General features: G+C 38.4%; 1 protein-coding gene across 1 annotated transcript in view; it reads left to right on the forward strand.

Moving 5' to 3' along the window:
* LOC134790436 (nephrin) overlaps positions 1–23,157 on the forward strand; it is a 639,608-nt gene that overhangs the window by 376,938 nt on the left and 239,513 nt on the right. Inside the window, exon 4 of the mRNA XM_063761218.1 lies at positions 15,153–15,361. Within this exon, the coding sequence (XP_063617288.1) occupies positions 15,153–15,361 (209 nt within the window). The remainder of the gene's footprint in view (positions 1–15,152; positions 15,362–23,157) is intronic.

Genomic DNA, 23,157 nt, shown 5'->3' on the forward strand with positions numbered 1-23,157 from the left:
TAAACCCGTTCGCAAATATAAACACGTTGCGACAGATAAACAGATCGCAAAGCGCGAGTATGACACAAACAAATCGGTCAATACTCGGCGTCGAAGCGTCTTCACATATTTAATTCAGCACACACAGCCAATATCGTTACGTACGCCGTGCACCGCTTCCGAAACGAGCGGGGCTGTGTTCCTGTAGTTGTGCGAGCGAGGGCGTCTAGGTCTCGAAAATAAACTTGCGAAGGATCCATTACAAAATACTTTTTTCTCTGATATAGGAAGCAATATCACATCTGAGGATGCCGAAGACCGGGCAAAGTGGAGAAGATTGAGTAGTAAAGCGGACACTGGCACTAGGCCGGGGAAACGCTAGGTTGAAGAAGAGAAGATAGGACGCAAACGACCAGATAAATCGCCTGATGGTAAGAAATGACCGTCGCCCATGGACATCTGCAGCACCAGAGGCAAGTGCGTTGCCGTCCTTTAAGACCTTTTCTTTAAGGTTTGAAGGTCGTATCGGTCCTGAAGTACCGCGGACGACAGTTCAAAATGCGTGATTTTTAAATGTTGCTCATATGTCTGGATATACATATAGAGCCAACGAAGCTGAAGTGTTTTTGAGATTCGTGACAACTTTTCGTTATTTGAATAAAGTAATAGAAAACATCGCATCGTGTGTGCGGTAATTATCACACCGCTCCTCGAACTGAGGTACCGAAACTTACTTTCCATTACAATATTTTTAAATAGCATAGCAAGGGAACTAGAGTTAGACCAATAAAAGTATGCAGAGATTTTGACAGTACACGCAATGCAGGTGTTGAAATGTCAAACTTCTATGAAATTATGACGTATAAATAACACTGGCACTGCGTGTGCTGTCAAAATCTCTGCAGATTTTTCTTGGTCTAACTCTTGTGATAATCTATTATAAAATTACTTGATTTTTAAAGGCACTGACATCTTAAATTGTATAAAAAAATATAAATCCCAAATTACTTATTCAGAGGACTCGTCGACGGTCAGTAAATTATTGCTGGAATTATAACATAAAATAGGTGTGACTTGTGACTTCGAGCGACAAATTCACGAATTTCGATAAATGCATCTCGAAATATTTGTATTAAATAATTGATTGAAGTGTTGAAACGCGTTGATGGGAAAAGCAAATTATTCCGAATTTTCATATTAGTCTCGTAAGGCGTAAGGTGCAATAATGTTTAAATCTAATTAAATCTTTCATAAACCAAATAAAGTAGCATTTTTTTTGCATTTCATAACGAAATTCATCCCAAATTAATGCATTTTGCCTTACGATAAAATTAAATGTGAATAAAATATTTCAAATTCCTATAGTAACATTATACGATTTCATAGTCGCTTACCAAACATGTAGCTTATAATATATTTGAGGTGCACAGAATACAGAATACCAACAGGCAAAATACCTTACTTAAGTTAAAATGTTACTAAGCTCATGTAAGCCCCGCTTTACGCAAAGTTACCCAGTAGTGCACAGTAAGCATCGTTGCTTACTGTGCATGCACGTTAGCCGTGTTCCGACTCGATTTGGCCAATCTGCGCGTGAATGGGATGGAGTTGGTTTCATTCTACCTCTTTTTATATGAACTTGGGTGTTGAAATGTGTAATTCTAATTACTGCGGTGGTTTGCCGTTTCTATTATTTTTAATATTTTATTATAAATAATAGCACCTAATTTTGGCGTACTATTTAGCTAAAAAGTAAAATTCAAATGGTTTAAAAAATACTTTTTACTTAACCCGTGGCGCGCCCTAGTATCACACGTGTGATACTAAATCAATTTGGGTCGTAGCGACTCAGTATCAGACGTGTGTTACTACAAATCAATACATATAAATGGGTCAAATGCTTTGCATCAATTTGTTGTATGATAGCCGTTCGACGGGTTAAATCTAGGTTGTATTAAACTTTAAAATCCGTTATGCTTTTGAGCTTCGGGGGTCACAAAAAAAAATTGATATGGTAAGTACCTAAGTAATATATAGGTAGATAACTCGTATAAGATATATTCTTACCTAACATCTGACTTCATTTGTTAGTTGTAAGAAATGTAACAACACAATTTCTGCCATCGCTTCGTGTCGAATCGAGGCCCGAGGTCTATTTATAGTGTTACTAGCAAACCAATCATAAACGGTCGATAGAGATCAAATAGAACTGTGTGGAACGCTCCGAGTTTTGTTTTTCTTTTACTGTTATTTCGACGTATGGAGAATATGCCATTAGAACGTTTTCTCGTTGTATTTGAGGTTAAATAAATAAAAAAACGTCACTAATGCCTGTGCAGAAATGAGCTTTTAACCTGATCTAGAATTTATAAGCACAAAATGGATCGGAGTGGATTTGAGACTAATCGGGCGAAATGTGAGACTGTAAGATTGTTTTAGTTCAAATACGGTGTGTTTTTTTTCTGCTGGATCTGATTCTCTTAGCCAATCGCGACCCGTCTAATTTAATATACTAATTTAATAAGTAAATTAAAGTAAAATACACTGCAAATGATGTCAAAGAGAACAAACTTATATGTAGGTTCTAGTAAATTTTGAGTTCAGTTTCAGGTTTCGCTAAAATCTAGCACTAAAATAAGTCCTTCTGATTTAATACCGCTAACACCCAAGTGAGCGCCTGTCACTTCAGCTAAATCTCGCGGTGTCATAAAAACCGTCTTTATTAAGCCAGTTCTACAGTTCTAGCTCAAACTTGTATATTTTATGAGCTACAATCACGTACGAAGCCGTAAAACAAATGAACGAACTGCTGACGTCCGCTTTTCTGTGTTAACATTTTAACAATTAGTAGAAGCAAAGTTAACAAAGCAGTTAAATAATAAGGACAGTCAAATACCTTGACAAAAATATGCATAAAATAAAAGATGGGACTTTCGTACAAGGAAGTGGCTTATGACCACACAAAATGGAGACAAATCACATGTGGTCGCGATCCTCAGTAATGAGGGAACGAGGAAGAAGAAGAAGAAGACAACGAAGTAATAAAATTATCATCATTGTTGTAAATGATACCAGCACGTACCATCGCCTACACTCTTAACTGTCCAGCGGTGGACCATATCGTGCTATACTTACTCAACCTCATATCTGCAACAATCATTTGATGGAAATGTCGCTTTTCTTTCATTCGGAATACGGGTGTTTTTGTCATCAAATGAGTGGTGCAGATAAAAGGTTGAGTAAGTATAGCGGCGATATGCCTTTTGTTATAAGGTCCACCGATGGAAATTTAGTGTTGCTGTTTGTAATACTTAACAAATGCCACGATACTATTTAAACCTCTGACCCTTCCAAGCTAGTAGGTTAGCTACATATCAGTAACCTTCAATAAGAGCGTTCTCCAATATTAAAGGCCGTAAACGCATTTGCAACCCCTCTGGTGTAGCGGGTGTCCAAGGGCAACGGTAATTGTGTCTGTTCGTTTGTCTCCTATATCCATCGATTTAGAATACCTAATTTCCTAAGGGTATTCTAAATGACAGCTATTTCACACAATCATCAAATTTATGGAGAGTTCTATAATTAACTCTTGTTACAACGAACGGAACGTTTACTGTAATGAAATCTTAGTACCCTAATTAATAATAAAACTTAACGCCCATTTATATTGTCTTCTCTGTAATTACATTTAATTGATATGTTTTCATCTTCAAGGCTAATATTTGTAATTTTTAAATAGATACGGCTCCACGTGGAAACGTGTAGATTAATTTTATAGTAACTACACGTGTCTTGTTTATTTCTAGTGTTCGGTAATTAATTCGGTTAATGTAAGGGAAAGTAACTATTTTGAAGGTGACGGTTAATTAAGGTCATATGAAAGTTATTAGCGTTAATTAATAATTCCAGCTGAATTTTAATTTACAGATTCCTTTTCAACAACGTTGCCATGAAATTAAACCAGCTGCTGCTGCTGACTGCATTGCTTCAAAAAACGTCAAAAAAGCCATTTCGTCGAGACACTTAAGTTTGTTAAATGTGACGTTTCATGTAGTAATAGGCAATGCATGTAGCTCGTCTTATATATGTATAAGTAGGAGTAAGTAATTCGATTTTTTATCGATGTTTTATCGTTTTTATATTTTTACAAAAGCATCAAACAAGTTTTTCTCAATGAAAACGGGGGCGTATTATACTTACTATATCTCCGCTGTCCGTCAGTCTGTCAGCAGGCTTTATCTCAAGACCCGGTTTTTTAGTGAAGTAAATCCGCAAAAGGCATACAAATATTTGAATTTCGAATTCAATCAGAATACAGGTAGATGTTCAAATATCTAAACTATCGCAATATCGACTGCTATACCAATCGAGCGAAGCCGGCTCGCCGAGATTAAACAGCAATAACAACGGCGCCCCTTTAAACATTCAATATTATTGGAAGAGAAACTCTTTCGCCCGGCGATAAGCTCATAGCTATTATCATCTAAAGTGAATTGCAAATTTGAAGTATTCCTCGGGATTCTCTAGAAGGAGAAACAAGAGCTGAACGTTATTTTCGGTAACGATTTCTCATAACGGTTTCCGTTAAAATTATTGTGTTTTTGTAAAAGCGGATTCATAGAGCCTTTTACAGTCAACAATTTTGTAACCCCACGATAACTCAATGGGTATACCCAGTTACCCACCTAATTCCTTCTTTACAGCGTCTGTTTGAGTTGCGGCGACCTCATTGTGATTTGCAAGACGAATCTATTAAAGAATCTGAGGATTTGTTGTTAAGAACTGTCATGAAGAACTGAAATTTATTTGGAAGTGTTGGTTCATACGAAAAATCTGAATTTTGGCTCATTAAAATGGCATATGAATATAATTTTATATGACTATCATAAACTAGCACCTTACATGAAGCAACCCGTTATTAAAAAAACCGTTTCTTAATAAAACGAAACGTATTCGTTTCATTCACGCAAAACTCGCAACGCTGGGACACGACAAAAAGAAGCAAATGCCGGTGAATTTCTAAAAACAAACGCGAGGTAAAATAAAGCCTTAGGTGTTTGCGTCGGATGTCAGTCGTATATTCGCGACACTCGGTTAAGGAGCCGCCAGGGAAGGCCTCGGCAGGGATGAACAGGCGTCATGTTTAAATTTGCAATTCAACTAGAATACCTTCGCCCTAACTACCAGTGTCGCTCCCTTCCATATTTGATAAACAAATATGAAAATGAAGTACAGTCACGCGAAGAACGAAGTTTCCCTCTTGTTTTGACAGGAGGTGTTTTCTGACTCGTATAGGGGCGTCGATAAGTATATATTATATGGTTTCGTTCCCACCGTTAATACGTGCTGGTAGGTGCCGGCGCCTTTTTTATTTAAACCTCGATTTTGAGGTTTTCGTGACTGTTTACTCTACAATGTTTTAGTTTAGGAATACAGATGTATATCTTTTGGTGGGCTCTGCAATATGAGAAGAAATGAAGGTAAATTATTAAAATGTTGTTTGAACAAAAACAAGAGAGACAAAGCATGCATGTGCGAACATCGGATTCCTATTTCGGAGACGCACAGTCGTAATTCTTACTCGAAAGTGTAGGTAGTGGAAAAGAGTTTGAAAAAGTTAAATGAAATAATGCGTGGCATATCACGCCGTCGGAATTCGAGATTCCTTAGGACCAATTACTAATTTACGCAACGTTGTTAAATAGGCACACGTTTTCGGAAAATAAAAATTGCTGCCGTAGTGTAGTGTTGTAGTTTTCTGAAATTTTATCTGTGTAAATATTTAATTCTATACTTCATTTTTGTAAAATAAGGCACAGCAAATATTGACAATTTTTATCATAAACGATCATTTACATTCTTATTTTTTTTCATATAGGTAAACTTATTTTTAAAAAGCGGTTTTCAATAATTTTCAATAAAAAGACACGTCAACAAGATTATGTACTTTTTTTCTAATGCTTAAAAAACGAAGTATAGAGTAGGAAGCTGTGGAGAACATATCTTAATATCAAAGTAAGTATTTTTACGCACGGAAGGCCAGCCCACATATCCTCTCCTGTTAAAGGTATTTGATTTCATAATTCAATTCAATTTTAAGCGTATTGTTAACTGTCGCGCGTGTGCTTGCCGCTGACAGTGATATGAAACAAATTGCTTTGAACATTATTTTGCTTGTCGATAAGCGGGCGTATTTATTCACTCCATCCATTTACAAAATGATGGACACTTTAATTAGCACGTGAAGAGATAACGTGTTTTCAAAATGTTTACCAAACAACCGTTATCACTCGCTCAGGGATGATTGCATAAATGAATCTTGATAAAGATTTATCGCGAATGGTTTCCAGCAATCCAACGATAGCGCATCTGCTCGCGCAAAAACCTACGAGCCGAGATAAGTCGTTGGCCGGCACTCAACTCCGTAAGATAAAACAAAACATTACGGTAACAAGGCACAACGTTATCCAATCTATTTCAGTCTATAGAGACATCGAGTACAATATGGCTTCGGAAAATACATTAAAATGTATAGTCCATTACATAAATGTCTATCAACTCCATTTTAGGGGCTCAAGATAATCGGCGCTCGGCAGCTTCGGTAGGTATGTTTAAATTCCTTTGAGCCTCGTGTTTGAAAGCTGGCTTTTTCAAAGCGAGTTTTCCTACATTCCGATATATCAGAGAAAAGTGAGAGACACCAATCGTAAACATGACGAGCGCTCGACCTCCTTTAAATAGGAACTTATGTTTCTCTGTACGTGACGAGAAATTTACTAGAACCTAAGTTCCACAGTGAGGTTTCGTTAAAACTTTATTCTTTTCGAAGTATTGACTTTTATTTACCAACCCTTCACAAAACTTTCCTTTTCACCTGTAAGCTATTTGTAGATAGAGAAAAGAACCACGCGCACCGTAAACTGGCGCAAGTGTAAGAATTATTTTCCGTTACGAAGAAGTGAGATGAAAAGTTTGCTATTCAATAAGAGTAATACCTACAGCTGACAGCACGTCAGGCGTTACCGCGCGCCTTGAAGTGGCAACGTGTCACGCATGATTTGACGCGATCGTGACGTCACGTCGTCGCGACGTTGCTTGCGGCTACGCGGCTAGTTGCCGCACGAAGAAGGGGTGAGCGGCAAATTGACAAAGGGGCTCGGAGTGGATCGTCGTTTTGCGAGTGACGGCGAGCGGCGGCCGGAATACGGGATGAGACCCAGGCCTCCGGGGGAAATAAAACAACACGGATCCTGTAAAAAATATGATGCGGGCAAGAGTTGCGAGCGGGAGCGGTGTAAACCACAGCTGAACTTAGGTCTGAAAAACTAAGTCCAGTGATATTTATACCTCTAGAATTTTGATCAAGCAATTCAACACACTGAATTACTTAAAGAGGTACCAATGATTTAGAAAAGACATATGCAAATTAGATATTTCGCCCACCAAAATGCCGTTTCTTTATACTATACTTATATACGAGTATATTATATATATTATATACATATATATGCTTCGCTGTCGCTTGTCCTCTAGAGTCGATGCTCGAGTCACGCGTCGCCGCTCCATCACCGCTAATGTCCCGCCTCGGGCAGATCACTCACGATACGACGTCTTACATTCAACTACTAAACAATTTTACACTCGCACCTCGAGCTAGGATAAACAAATATTTGGTGAAAAAACTTTTACGGATTGAGCCAAACGAAAATGTTTAACGATGTAAACAAACAGTAATAATATATATAATGGTGAAATAATTCGTGCTTGATTCACAAGTACATTATGATTAAGTTCTGAAATAGGAATTATCAATCAGGAAGTGTATCAATATCGAACAAGGGACCCCTACCTAGTCAAGTAGTCAAGGTAGGTAGGTTAAAATGGTGATGGCTGAACAATTGTCGTTAAGTGAAAGTCTAAAGTCATTGGAAAGTAAACACAATAGGTATTACATGTACAGCGAGCTGCAAAATTGCATGGACACATTATGAATGGAATTGATGTACAAAAATGTAGCTTGCATTTAAGTCGGTTAAAAACGCAGAAACCTCTGTATGCAACGTTTTACTGTTTCAGAGAATAATTAAAATGTCGAAACCAGTCAGAGTTATCGCAAGTTCGCTTTAAAAAAACAACGCATTAACAAAATTAAACTGTTACCTAACGAAATTGAATTTGGACCAAAATTCGTGCGATACAAAGTTTGCAATAATTTTAAAAAGTGGATTTCTCGCTCAAATCCGCATATACATCGGCAGAAGCGACGGCAGGCGCTAATTAAGATCACATTACTCAAAAACTTTATAATGAAGAGCGCTCTCAACACAGTAATTAGATTTTTCTTTTGTTAAAATCCGGAGGCGTGGGCCGAGTTATTCCCTCTCGGCTACCTGAATTATTCGAGGGAAAACGTATTTTTTTATAATTTCAGACGGAAAGTTTCGAGGGAACTTTTTTGATAAATCTATAATTGCGAGATGAGTTTTAGGGTACCGAGTCTTGGAATTTGAAATACGGCTTTCCTAGAGGTATTTTCTTTCTTTTCTTTGGGTAAACATTGTGGGTGCCCGTTGGGAATAATTCGTGCAAGAATAGTGTGACGAAGGCGACTCTAATATGCTCGCGAAGTGAAGGCACCACGCGGGAATTACACTCGGTAATATTGAGTTATATTTTTAGAAATAATACGACGCGAATGAAGCAGCCAGGTGTATTAATATCATTTATTTAATTCAATACAAGGTTTTATCAATAGCTTTACTAAAAATTAGAAGAACTTCTGCCTATTTAACGAATAAAGAATATATAGTAAAAATCGATTAAATCGTTTGTATTCAGCGCTACATTCAATGTATGTAGGTAACAATAATCCATTACTGTAATTATGCATTTTCAGATTCAATGTTTTTGTTATAAATGATGTTAATTAAAGGGATCATCAGGAGCCAAATTCAGAAACAACAATTCAACAGCAATATCAATATAACATCATTACTTTGCGCTCGCACATATTAGGAGCATCATATGAAAAATACGTTTTCAATACCATTTTAACAAGGCATATCGAGAATACACCCCGGACGTTAAAACACAAAAGGTATTAATTGCTTTTATAGTTCCATTATGGTTGCGTGAGTCAACGATAATGGCCGATGTCTGTTCGGCACCAGGCCACAACAGGCAACGTGACTCTTACTAATTACGTTATCGTGAGCGAGTATAGCTCTCGAACAAATCAGCACAACATAGTCACCACACCCTAGAACCTACATGATCAAGTACTTTTTCGCGGATTAAAACCAATTTCCTGCCACTCTCCGCCTGTGGAATAAATGCCCCATTGAGGATGATGTTTCATGTCTGATAAATTAATAAAATAAAAAACCGGTCAAGTGCGAGTCGGACTTGCGTTCCAAGGGTTCCGTACATTACTCAATTTTAAACAATGTAGTTTTTTATGTGGAACGTAAATGAAATGTCTTTAAAAAACCCGTAGGTGCGTAGGGGTCGGATTAAAAACTAAGTAATTAAGTCCGACTCACGCTTGGCTGTACATTTCTTATAGGTTTTTCTTTCATCTATAGGTAAAGAACTATTCTGTGTATTTCTTTTCAAAATTTTAGACCCAGTAGTTTCGGAGATAAAGAAGCGAGAATGGTCGGACAGACACACAGACAGACGCACGAGTGATCCTATAAGGATTTCGTTTTTTTCCTTTTGAGGTACGAAACCCTAAAAATAATTCAAGCTTATTCAAGCACTGGCATATCGACATTACACTTGTTTAGCACTGGAGACTTCGACATTCGATTCGAGCACTTGCTTGCATTCAGTATGTAGGCAACAACAGGCCGCCGTAACATGCGCATTTTTATTCCCGCGAATCCCCGCAAGAACGCGCTCGTATCCGCAAAAGTAATGACTATTCCCATTATACGTTGTAGTTGTACTCGTAAAGAATAATTCTTTATCCGCGCACGTGCTCGCTCAGTAAAACAATGTCACTCGACATTAAAATGAAAAAGCTAATCTGCATAAAAATAAAAGCGGTGCCTTCCCGATGACTGAAAAAAAAACGGTACGCCTCTATAATTTTTTCTGGCGTAATCTCCTTTATGGCTATGCAGTCGTGTTCGCTTCTTTTATGCCCGTGGCTTTTGAACGTTCCTAGCGATTACATTAAAATCATAGGGCATGTGGGCTCCTGATTTATGGAGGGCACTGGCACTTAATTTTACCCTTGTTTATTGTAATGCGGCCCTTCGCTGAGCCGGGGACGGCAAACATCGCGGACCCTAACCTTGCCTTGGACTTATCCAAATCTACAACACCCTTTAACTACAAAGCCCTTGTACTCTAAAGCTTCAAAACAAAGTGAAGTATATTATTGTTTTATAGTTGTTAGGTAAGTATATCTACTTATAAGTTTCATTATATCACCCTATAATAAATAATCTACATAATTATGAAATTAAATTTGCAGGAGAATCAAGGTCGACGATATAGCGCAGAAAGTTGCCAGGCTTAAGTGTTAGTGAAAGGAATAGAATAAAAGGTTTTTGTGTGAAGTGAAGTGAAGTCCGACACCGAGGTGTAGGTACTAGGTACTGATTATTAAAGATTATAGAGAACCGTTGGACAAGAATAGCACATGATAGGTCCTTGTGGAGATCCTCAGGGTAGTCTATGCTAGTCGTATTTTGATATGTATTGGCACAGTCAGTAGGATCAGAGTCAGTAGATCAAATACAAATCGTTTGGTCACCAGCTAATATGTTTACAAATAATTAAATAAATATCAGGGGACATCTTACACAGATCACCTTAGCCCGAAACAAAGCAAAGCTTGTAATATTATGGGTGTTATGGCTCCTCTACACGATGGGCCAACGCCGGCCACTCCAAGGGACGCATTTATGCGTTAGAAGGAGCAAGTGATGTTGCTATCTCATTCTACCGCATGGCTGCGTCCCTTAGAGTGGCCGGCGTTGGCCCATGGTGTAGAGTAGCCATTAGGCGACGATATCCATACTTATATATAAATGCATACTTATATACGTAGGAAACAAATATTTGTGTTCATCACACAAATAAATGCCCTTACCGGGATTCGAACCCAGGACCATCGGCTTAACAGGCAGGGTCACTACCCACTAGGCTAGACCGGTCGTAACAACAACTAACGTCTTAATTAACTTAACATTACTGAAATTTTACTATAAAGCGAAAATCCGTCAGGCGTCGACCCCAAACTAGGCGTAGGGCCCGATTCGTATTTTGAAATAGACATCTTTTAGACATCACCAAGATACGATAACGACATGTTTAAGATCTAACCTGTCAAATTTGACATTTGCGCGATTCTGGAGATACTGTTGAACGATTTCCACAGGATATGACTTAGAGATCCAATTCACATCTAATAGATATTATTATACTCTATCCAACGTAAAAGTGACATTGGTTGCCCGAATTGCGCTGCAAAAGAGAACTAGTTGATATCTAAACTATTTCATTCAGAAAAACATGCATATTATGGCCATATTAGGTACTTGTACACAAATCAGCTGCCCACGTATTTGAGGTTTCCATTTTCAAACTGCACAAAACCGATTGTAAGATTCATGAATAGACATGCCCGCATGCATTACACCAAACGGCAGTAGTAAATTACCATGGCCCATGCTTTCCGGGTTAGTTATGTGAGGTTACAGCTTAATCCGCCGGCCGCGGCGAGCGAAATGACTTTCTTCCTTTATTTACCTGCGCAAAAACAAGCGCGGCTTTAAAGCGTTGCAGTCCCGCAAATATTTGACATTAAATAAATTTATATTTGTGTCAGTATTATATTAGATTACTTCTATTTGAGCTGGCATACTAAAATTGAGCGATAAAAGGCCCGTTTGTTTGCGGATCGTTGGTAAAAACTTAGCCTCCGGCATCTCAATTCGCGCGCTCAAATAACAATCTGCCCAACTCGGCCGTCGTTCGCAGTTTTTCTACGGCTCCGATAGGCATGAGGCAAACGATAGCTGTCATCAAACCCGTCAGCTGAAAATAGAAAAGAAATTCCCTTACTGACCTAAATAAAATCAAATACTGATAAAAATGTCACACTTTTATGACACAGTGTTATAATATAGTATTATTACGTCTTCTCATCAAGGTTTACGAAATGACGAATGGAAACTTAAAGCTAAGTCTTTTGTTTAAATTTTAGCTGAGAGTTTTAAAAATTAATGTTTTATATTGATTTAGTAGGATTACGGGTACGGAAATTTTCCGACGATCCGCTTAAAAAGGATTTTAGAAATTTAAGATGTTTATAGAAAAATACTTGGGGAATTTATTGGCATTGCTTTTTAAAATATTACGGAGCTTTGGTCCCGGCGGGCGGTGATAGATCGCTGAGTCTGCGCATCTGGAGCTATATTCGACAAGCTTTCGTTGACGATTAAATTATTTCTATATTATTAAGTATATTATTTATCTTAAATACTCAATGCCAAAACTGGTAAACAGCTTTAAATGAAAGTTATGGTGACATAACAAATAATAGCGAAACAATAAACGATTTAGTTACCTTCTACACCTACAGTGTAGACCTACCTAGGATTTATAGTCCCGACGATGCATACTTTAGGCTAGCGCGGATGGAGAACTTAAGATTTTTTTCGCAAATTAATGCAACTTATCCTTCAAGTGGCAGGCCGCCGGCTCGTGGTCGATTACTTTAGTTAAATTTAAAATTTGACTAATTAATATAAAGTTTTAATTCCAACTACTGAAATGTGACATTGCCACTTGAAGGGTTATTTAGTGTCGGTAATATTCATGTAACATCTCTGGAATTGCAGGCATCCATAGGCTACGGTGACCGCTTACTATCAGGCGGGCCCTATAAACGTGGTATAAAAATCCGAGATTTAACTTACTCACGATTTACCTACCCAAAGTTCATTATAAATGCATTAACCATCGCTTGTACGTTTTACGACGCCTGATAAAAAACAAGCTTAGAACAGAAAGCACTATAAAAGCATTCGAATCGCATTGGAGTCAGAATTGTCGCGCTGCGCAATATTATTCGCTTTCATACGACCCGGGGCTGAATAACGGATTATTGTTATTGGCTATTGTGGACTCCCGCCCGAAAAGGCGGCTCGATTTAGTTTTAGATTCAAATCGTAGCGGAGAGGATGAATAAATATGAATTGGCGTTTTTAACCGATTCCAAAAATAAATATAAAGGAAATTACTTACTTATTTGGCTGGCACGATGACCCAATATGAGTCTTGGCTTCAACACAAGAGGACGCCACTTTGCTCGGTTTAGAGCGGTATCACGCCAGCTTTCGCCGACGTCGAGCTCACGGAGTTCTGCCTCCACTCTATCTGCCCAACGATATTTAGGATGACCAACAGGACGGCGTCCAGTTGGTCGACACAAGTAGGCCCTTTTGGCTGCCCAATCTTCACCCATCCTTTCGAGGGAACCAAGCCAGCGAAGATGATGCGATAACAATATAAAAGCCTACAAATTGATTCGATAATATCAAAATTACTGATGCTCTCCAGATGTGTTTTGGGGTTTTTTGAAAACGTAGTTTTCGGGAGTATAAAAATTCTGGTTATTTGTATCACGAATGAATTAATGTTCTTATTTTTAGGGCACAGAAAACTCAATTACAACATAAAGCTTTGTATAACGTATGGTAGACTGAATATCATGCCAGTTTTAAACAATAAACAATAACTATAGTTCAAACCTTCAAGCATTCACGCATAGCTGTCAATGCTTGTTAGCATTAACAAGCCCTACATTATGAACCCGGCCTTAGGCTTTGTGTGGCCTGACAATGTGACTGTCGTCACCAATAAGTTTCGACATGTCGCATTGTCGCGCTCAGTGACGAGTTTGTCACGCTGGAATCAATGGGTGACTGAAACAGGATGTGTTATGGTTTTTGATGGATGTGTTCGTATGCAATTTAATAGGTATCGTTGCTGTAGAAATTGATAAATGTTGCGTCAACCGGAGTCGTTAGTGACACTTTTCATCCAACTGCTGAAAAAAGGGTTTGAGTTTAAGCCGGTTACTTACTTAATTTTAGTCGATTGTCGCTATACAAACATATTTCGAGCCGTTTCGAGGATCATCAACAGGACCAAGCCCTTCAACTCGCTTGACTCGTTCGGCTTCGCGCACTTACAACTAGCGTGACACATTATATTTGTCTGTGAAAACCAGTAAAAACGCGTTTAAACTAACGCGATACGGAAAACTAGTTTTACTTAGGGAAAACGCGTTACAACAAAAAAGTGATTTCCATTTCATGGTAATATAATAACAAACCCTAATAAGAGAAGACATATAAAATTGTCGAGGACATATTGAATTTATGTCTTACCAACTTATTTTTTTACATTTTCATGGTACGCAATACAAAGATAGTAAGTTACAAAAGTATATTATTCATATTGCTAAATATCTGTATTACAGTCATAACGAAAGTACACCGCTTCCGTAACGTGTAATTCCTTTGGGGTAAAATCAAATATGAAACAAATGAGCGACGTGCGGTTGCGGCTGCCGCTGACAAATATTTCAGCTGCAGTGTATCCCGCCTTCATTTATTTTTGGTATGCTACGAGGATCCGGATGCGAGCACGCGAACGTTTTGTTTTCGCAGAGTTCCGTGAATCTGACCTATTTGGTAGCCTGTTCAATATTGCTTTCAGACGAATATAAAAATGAAAATGGTCTTTAAATATCCCGCCCTTGTCTTAAAATTAATTTTTGTCCCGATGTTTATAGTTGCTTGGAAGTCGAGAAGCATTATGCTGATGCCGACCTTTTAAAGTAAATAGTTAAATAGGGCATCGTTAGCAGGGTAATTGAAGAGCTAGGTAGCAAAAAATACTCAGCACTTGCAGAATTACTCTATTTCACCTACTTGCCAGCATTGTAGGGGAAACAGATACAGAAAAGCTTCTCTACTCGTAGCTCCATAAGTTATCATAAATCTATGACAATGGTAATGATAATATGTGTTTTATTGAGTTGGACATGAAGGTCCAACCAGGAAATATACTTTTCATTATATATTTCTTTGAAACAACATATCGGGTTAGCATCCTTCAGATCACTAAATTAATTATTTTGTCCACAGTTTCGACGTGCGAGGCAAGCCGCTCTCCGAAGCGCGTCACTGGTCAGCGCCAGAAGTATTCGGGCCGCGCGCACACTTCGCCACCTCGCCGCCGCCGGCCGCGCTCCTTGTGCGCGACGTCAAACGGCGGGACGAGGGCGTATATCGGTGTCGGGTGGACTTTAGGAACACGCAGACCACGAGCTTTAGATACAACCTCACTGTTGTTGGTAAGTCTTCCATCTAATATCATGTTTCGTCATGCTCCTCCTTTATCTATAGCCACATGAATATGAATAGAATAAGTAGGTACTGAAAACACACTGATTTGAGCCAAAAGTAGTGCCATGGGAGTACATCGCGACCTCCACGCCGTATCAAGTTGTATACCCTGTATCAAGTTAGCGGCGATACATACCTAATTAAAATACCTATAGCATACCTACTTACAAAACCAAAGTTTTTAAAATCGCTAAAGTACACACAGACTGAAGCTGGTTTTGCTAACTGGAACTTTAAATCCATTAGACTTTCTAATTTAAGATGATAAGCAATAAAAGCACTTTTATCAATTTTATCATAATTATATGCATGCAGAAATAATATCTCAGTAATTTATTCATAGTTTCAAATAGCACGTCTTCAAAACAAGCGCCAGATTACTTAGATATCGCGAACTATATCCAAGATTGAGGACAAATTCTTCTTATAAATGTGTTATACGACACCCATTGATTTCCACGAAAACGAATGAGAGAAGCTTTAATATATCACGCACCTACAGCGGTAGGGATCTCCTTTACACCAATTCACCCGCGTAATTGGTAGAAACTAGATATCAGAAGTATGTCAACGTCTCTGCCGACTCGTATGAACGATATTCCACATTATAATCTGATTTATGGGGTTAAACCACAAAACCCTTTTTACTTTGACAAAATACTATTTCAATCAGTAAGAGGCAACCATTGTTATTTGTCAAGCAATTTTACAGGGATAGCATTTTTTTTAAGCTTATGTGTGTTTTAAACTATTTATTTATCGTATGGCTACATTATATTGTCACTGGATACGAAACTGTAACCTGTTATAAAAATCCTACTCAGGTCAGCACTGTCAGCAGCCGTTTTCTTTAGTCAGGGTATTAAAGTCATTCATTCATGTGATTAATTCTATAATTAAAACCCCATTTACGAGTACGTAATACAAAGTAACCATTCTATAATTTTTGTTTGTTTTTGTTGTTTTAGTTTGGGTTTTAAGTAACTCAATCATAATTCCTGTCTGAATTCAGAACCGTTTTTAGTGTGCTCAGCACAATGCGACGATAGCACGTAGGTACAAAATGCAAAGCAAGAAAAATTTCACGAGCATGAATTTTAGCCCAATTTCTTCAAATTTCATTTCATCGGCACATTAAGCTGTTAATTAAAATCGTTTCCCAAAACTCATTAGTTCCAATAGTTTGCCAAGAAAGCTAACGCCAGCAAGCGACACATTCGATTTGTGGCAAGTTGGCAACCATATATTACTCCCCAAGATGTAGAGTAACTCGCGAGGAACTGCATTCCGTTCCGTAGGCCTGCTTTACGATCGCGTTAATTGATCAGGATGTAAATTGGATGTGGGTGTTATTTATCTGAAAATGTTGGTGAATATTTAGAATATATTTAGAATATATTAGAATATAGGGACAAGCTGAGCCCACGCAACGCAACGTATGCAATGCATTATGAAATCTGAACCCTGAAATTTGTGTGGTTAGAAACATAATATATACTTGTCAGCGTTGCGTAGGTTTTATATTCATAATGCATTGCATACATTACGCACCTACGTGGGTTCAGTTTTTCCCTGTTTGTAAAATATATATATTGACTTTCGGCTCGATTCGGAAAATTAATTAGATTTCTACTAGACTTCAACAAGTTACGATAATTGTATAATTTAAAGATATTTGTAAGAAAGATATGTCAAATTTGACGTTTCCGCGATTCTGGAGGTCCTCTTGAACGATTTCGACAAGTTATGACTTAGATATCCAAGTCACAACTAGTCGATATCTAATGTAGATCTAGTTGATCTCTAGATCTTGTGATTATCTCGAAATCCGAATAGGCCTGTTTGAATAATCACGAGTAAGGTCGAATGCAATAAGAATGACTCATCGCTAGAGACAAGAGCTAGCCTAAGTATGTATTTTGCACCAATTCAAACGTAGTTTTTTTTAGTTTTTAATGATGCAGTTACTAATTTCAATAACAATTCGTCTCCTTTTAAATAAATGATTAGGTTAGTAAGTAATTGCTCCTTTACCTAATTGTTTCGAGGTTCACAACACATAAATATAGTGTGGCATATTACATAATAACTATAATGGCCGATCTGGAGGTAGTTAGTTATAATCCTAATAATGTAATTGTTTGTACCATGAGTAAGCATGTTAATAATATATGTCGCGTACATCAAACATTTCCAACACCAGGTATTGCCTCGTGCTTAAACTTAACATAATTATACACAAAGGTAACACGTGTTTGGGATAATAATTACTATTATCACTAGTCAGGTTTCCTTAAGAGCCGTTGCGCACTGTTGACTAGTCGCCGGCGACTTGGTCTCTCGGCGACCAAATCATAGGCAACTAGGGCCAGGAGACCAAGCCGAGCACAAGCATCACTAAACAGCATCGCTGTTGTGTTCTCCACAACTATGTTCAAGTGAGAGACGGATACAAATTGGTCGCAGTGTGCACGCTACCATTTGAACCCGTGTGTCGCCGGCGACCAGAGGGCCTACCGCGAATCACGTTCAACGTGTTGTCTCCCTGTCACACTGACGTACGAATTTCCAAGAGCGACGGAGAGGCAATACCTCGAACGTGATTCGCGGTAGGTCCTCAGCAGTCGCTTGTGCGTCGCCACTACGTAGCAAGTCGTTGAGTCGCTCGGGCGACTGGCGACTAAGCGCGTAAACGCCCATCGAAATTATAGAAAATTACAGTCGCCATCGACTGAGTCGCCGGCGACAAGTCGACAGTGCGTAACAGTACGGTTACCATCAGTTTGTCCCTGACATAAACGCCGTCGAGAACGTAATTTACTTTCTATACATCCCGCTCGCACTCGCATATTAGTGCAAACGGGATGTATAGAAAGTAAATTACGTTCTCGACGGCGTTTATGTCAGTGAGAAACTGATGGTAACCGTACAGCTCTAAGATCAATCCTTCGTCATTAGTATTATATTAAATAATACTTAGTACCACGCACCGCCCACACTTTTAACGGTACATTGGTGGACCTTATGCCTTATGCAATAAGGTCCACCGGTGTACAGTTAGGAGTGTTACTGTTTGTACGTAAGCTCCATGGAGCTTTAGAACGAGCACGGGCAAGGAATCGATTTACCTCTCGTCTATGAATAGTCAGACTCTATCTGACATTCATATACGACATTATTACGAAGAAACCATATAAAGAACACAACACAACACAACACGGGACAGATTGTCCTGGCGCAGACGCACAAGAAGGCCTGACCCCAAATAAAGTTGGGAATAGGGCAGGATGATGATGATGATGATGATGAAACCATATAAAGAACGAATTATGAACACAAGTGCGTAATAAAATGTTTTCCCGAACAAACATTCACTGGAATTGTCGATTAACGTGACGAAGCGCATCGTTTAAACTCCATAGAATCCGGTGAAGGTATTCCAAGTTTATTGGACGGATTGGTGTTGGAGTACCTAGAGCACGCTAACGCGCTTGTTTTGAGTGCCATCGATGCGAAGTGGGAAGTGGCAGCAGCTTCCAAGCGTTTGTAGTCAAATACATTTTTTTAGCGCACGGGGGACGTGTTTTATCCGTGCTGATTGTCTTTGACCCTATATTTATTAATTTATCTAAGTAAATAGTTAAATAGGACTCGTTAATACCTGAACTACCGAATACTTTTGAATTTATTGATATGTCCATGTAGCTATCCCGAAAAATCCTACTTAAGAGTCATAAAGCCAGGAAGGAAACAAAAGATGTGGCGCGCCGCGCGAAACTAGCGACAGAAGATATGGCCGTCGGGTTTTACCTTTTGTATTTCCGATTAAAAATTTTGCTCGTCTAATTCTTATATCACGAGCTATTTAATACTAAAATCATACTGCTTTCGAATTTTTTTTATCCAGCTAATTTTAAAAGTTTTGGTTGGTAATTTTTTTCGTGGTATTTTCCCTGGATTAAAACGTGTTTTCATTATATAAAACTACAATTTTGTGTTAGCCCCTCTTAATGGTCTGATGTTATCACCTAATCTAAGCCAAACTTTTCCGTGATAACGCGACAAGAATATTAACTTAACCTTCAACCTTATTTAGAGTTATTACTTTTTGTTAAGGACGGATTTTGTATACTTTGAATACAGTCCATCGTTTTGTAGGGATCGCTGTAGCTGGTATAAAGGTACACGCTTGATTTACACACTAAACTTAGTAACCACAAGTGCAACATCTATTAAACATAATGTCTATGCTGATATCAAATCAGTTTGAGCCGTGATCGATGGCAGAAACTTCAGGAATGTTCAATCAATGTTGCTCTTAGACGCTCGATTTTCATTAGTGCTGATGAAACCGTTTATTAATTTAATCAGCGGGACGTGTCAAGTCGTGCGTGGATGGATGGAGTGGACCCTTATCACAATAGTGCTGACTTCAAGCAAAAGTTGTTAGATGTGTGGGATAGATATTGCTGCTAGCCTTCTTTCTCAGTATTTCAGCGTGACTCGTATATCTATGTTTGACGTTCACCCGGATCGGTGGGCTAAATTGGCTACTCAATGGACACTGGAGTTTAGCCGAGGTAGAGGCAGACCAAAAAAGATGGCGTATTTTGCAGCAACTGGAGGAAGCATACACCAAACCGTTATTAATGGCGTAAGAAAGGGGGGGGGGGGGGGGGGGGTCTTTTCTCAAAACCTAGTAGTGGGGCACTAAACAATAGCCAATAAAAAAACGTCTGACTTCTCTTGCCTTTAGAAGAGAAGCTTTCTAGTAGATTTAGAAATACCAAAAGATTAGCAAATTTAAACGATACTTCAGTGGGGAGCTCTTCTTTAACATGAAGGAAAAGTTTAAAAAAGTTGAGCTATCCCAAGGTTGCTAATTTGATATTATATACCTGCATATTGCGAGATTTTTACTATGACACCAATTCTCGGACAAACTAGTAATTAATACATAAATTCAATAGTGCAAGTGACATCAATTCACATGTCGGCTATCAATGGCGCTGATTTTACATTCACGCAAAATATTTTAAAAGTTTGATAAATAATACATTTTAAAAAGCTGATCTTTTAATATACTTTAGATACTCGCTACTCGGTATTAATTATATTGAATATCATTTCCATGAACTTTAAGCTAGTCGCCCGATTCGAACTTTAAGATAGGTACGTCAATTAATAGATCTAGATACGATATGGATTAGATGTGTCAGTGTCAAAAGTGGCGTGTTTGTTTGAAGAAACGTCACATTTGACACTGACATATCTAATCCATATCGTTTCTTTCTATATCTATTAATTGACGTATCTAAAAGTTCGAATTGGGCCGTAAGTAAGTAAACAAATACTAACTGCCGTATTCGAACTTCAAGATATTCACAAGAGACGACACGTACTAGATACGTTATAGTTTAGATATCAACTAGTTCTCTTTTGCAGCGCAATTCGGGCAACCAATGTCACTTTTACGTTAGACAGAGTAAGATATCTATTAGATGTGAATTGGATATCTAAGTCATATCCTGTGGAAATCGTACAACAGTATCTCCAGAATCGCGCAAATGTCAAATTTGACAGGTTAGATCTTAAACATATCTTTATCGTATCTTGGTGATGTCTAAAATATGTCTAATAGATGTCTATTTCAAAATCCGAATCAGGCCCTAAATGGCTAGAAGTTGAATAAAACGACATACTCGTAATTAAACATGCTACACACGCAGCCGCCCCGAACGGACTCCTAACTTCTAAAGGAAGATAACATTTTGCGAGCCTGGACGTGGAGTTTAGCAACTTTCAATGAAAATTGTTGCGAACATACTGACTTTATTACTTTTGGAAGGATATGAGAAATACATATAGGTAATGTTATGCAAAATAGAAAAAGACTGTGACTCTATATGTCGTGGTCGTGATATTAAAATGAAATATTTTTAGACTATTTTGTATCTAATTGAGCGTTAGCGAAGGTCTACGTTTCAGCTTGGGTAAGAATGCTTTATTATGTCCGGATGTTTTCCTCTACGTGTCGCAATTCTCAACCGATTCTCGTGATTTTGTGAGCAGGTTCGATGGTTAAATCGTTTTTTTTTTGTCGATTCAGTTTTTTAATTGTTTGAAAATGGCGGTGTCAGACATTTATTTAGTTTTAAGCTATTCTCGCAAACACAGCTCACAGAGCCACTAGTAGACTACTAACTAGGCCTGGTAGTGTGATCAAACGGCAAAAAATTCCTGGAGAAATTCCTTTCCAAAATTCCTCGGGGCAAAGCTAAGTAACTCACAAGGTTGTGTTCTAGATAGATTGCTTGAAGTTATTCAATCTAATCTTGGAACTTGGTGGTTAATCGACTTAATAGGAGTTTTAGGCTAGTTCTAGCCCAAGCCTATTTGATAGGATTCCAAGTACTGGGGTCCGACACGAAATCTACTGAATCTTGTTACAATAGGTATTGAAACCTTTTGATTGCTTGATTTTCTCTTCAATTGGTATTGAATCCCTTCAAGACGGCAATTGGTTCTCTATTTAACTCGCAATACATTGTAAAACAAGAGATTTGCGTAAACCCCAACAGTGTTAGGCAGCCAACCCCGCTGTTCAAGGAAATTACCTACTTAGTCGCCTCGTGTACACGATTATGGTCCTCGCCCTTTGGTGACAGGGGCCGTAATCGTGTGGCCTCACGGGAAGGATGCTTAATCACGAATTGATGAGGCGAGCTAATTACGTTTCGTAGCTCGCGGTATAATGTAGGTACCATTGGAACTGTACAATTAAATTGATTGTTTGGTGCCACCATTTAAGGTATAAGTTAGTAGGTTTCTCGTTATACGAGTACATGACAATTCGTCAAAACCAACATAATATATGTACTTGTACCTATTGTTGTTAAAGATTTCTACAACAACAACACAACCTCTAATAACTATAAAGGTATAACAGAAGACATGACAGAATATTCTACAACTGTAAATGATGAGAATGTTGGCGTCATTCTTAGGTTTTCGGCGATCTTGCCCGAACTGTTATAGCAAAACATAATATAAGGAAATATGAGTTGACCCCAACTCGACTGAAACCGCGACATTAAAAACGAAACATTTCACAAAAAACCGCTGCATTATTTCTTTTATTCGTATATCCAGGTCAAGCGCGACTTCCATTTCCGCTAACAAATCATTATCGCCTACAAAAGTGCGTGTAGACGCTGACCTTACACAAATGCCATGCAAATGCTAATCGCTGCCATTGCTACACTCAAGGTGATAGTGCAGGCAAATGTCACCGCTATATCTACGCACATATAGGCTGAAGCTCCAGAGTCGATACTCCAAGCTGTTCCTATCGCTTAGCACGCGCGTAAACGAGTCCTATTTTTAAGAAAACCAGCGTAAAGTGACTTCTAGCGCCGTATAAATAGTAGGTAGTAATAGTGCGCTTAATACTGGTTTGCGTCAGGTTTCGATTCGCCCGAGTGTTGCAGGCAATTTGAATGAAGCCTCAGGTGCGCGAATTCGCGCTTTTAATAAATTGCGAACGTCGTCGCCTTCATCTTGTGTTGTCGAGAATTATGGTTCGGGAAATTTGCAGCTGAATGAACCGGCGAAAACAGGTGCAGGCGTTGTAGGCAAAATTAATTCTAAATATTAAGCGCGGTGTTCTGAAACGGCTTTTGACTATGGGTACCTAGTTTGTCTTATAGTTGGAACTTGATCCAACATAACTCCGGTGAAATAT

This window comes from Cydia splendana, chromosome 5 (assembly GCF_910591565.1).
Source record: "Cydia splendana chromosome 5, ilCydSple1.2, whole genome shotgun sequence".
Classification (NCBI taxonomy): domain Eukaryota; kingdom Metazoa; phylum Arthropoda; class Insecta; order Lepidoptera; family Tortricidae; genus Cydia; species Cydia splendana.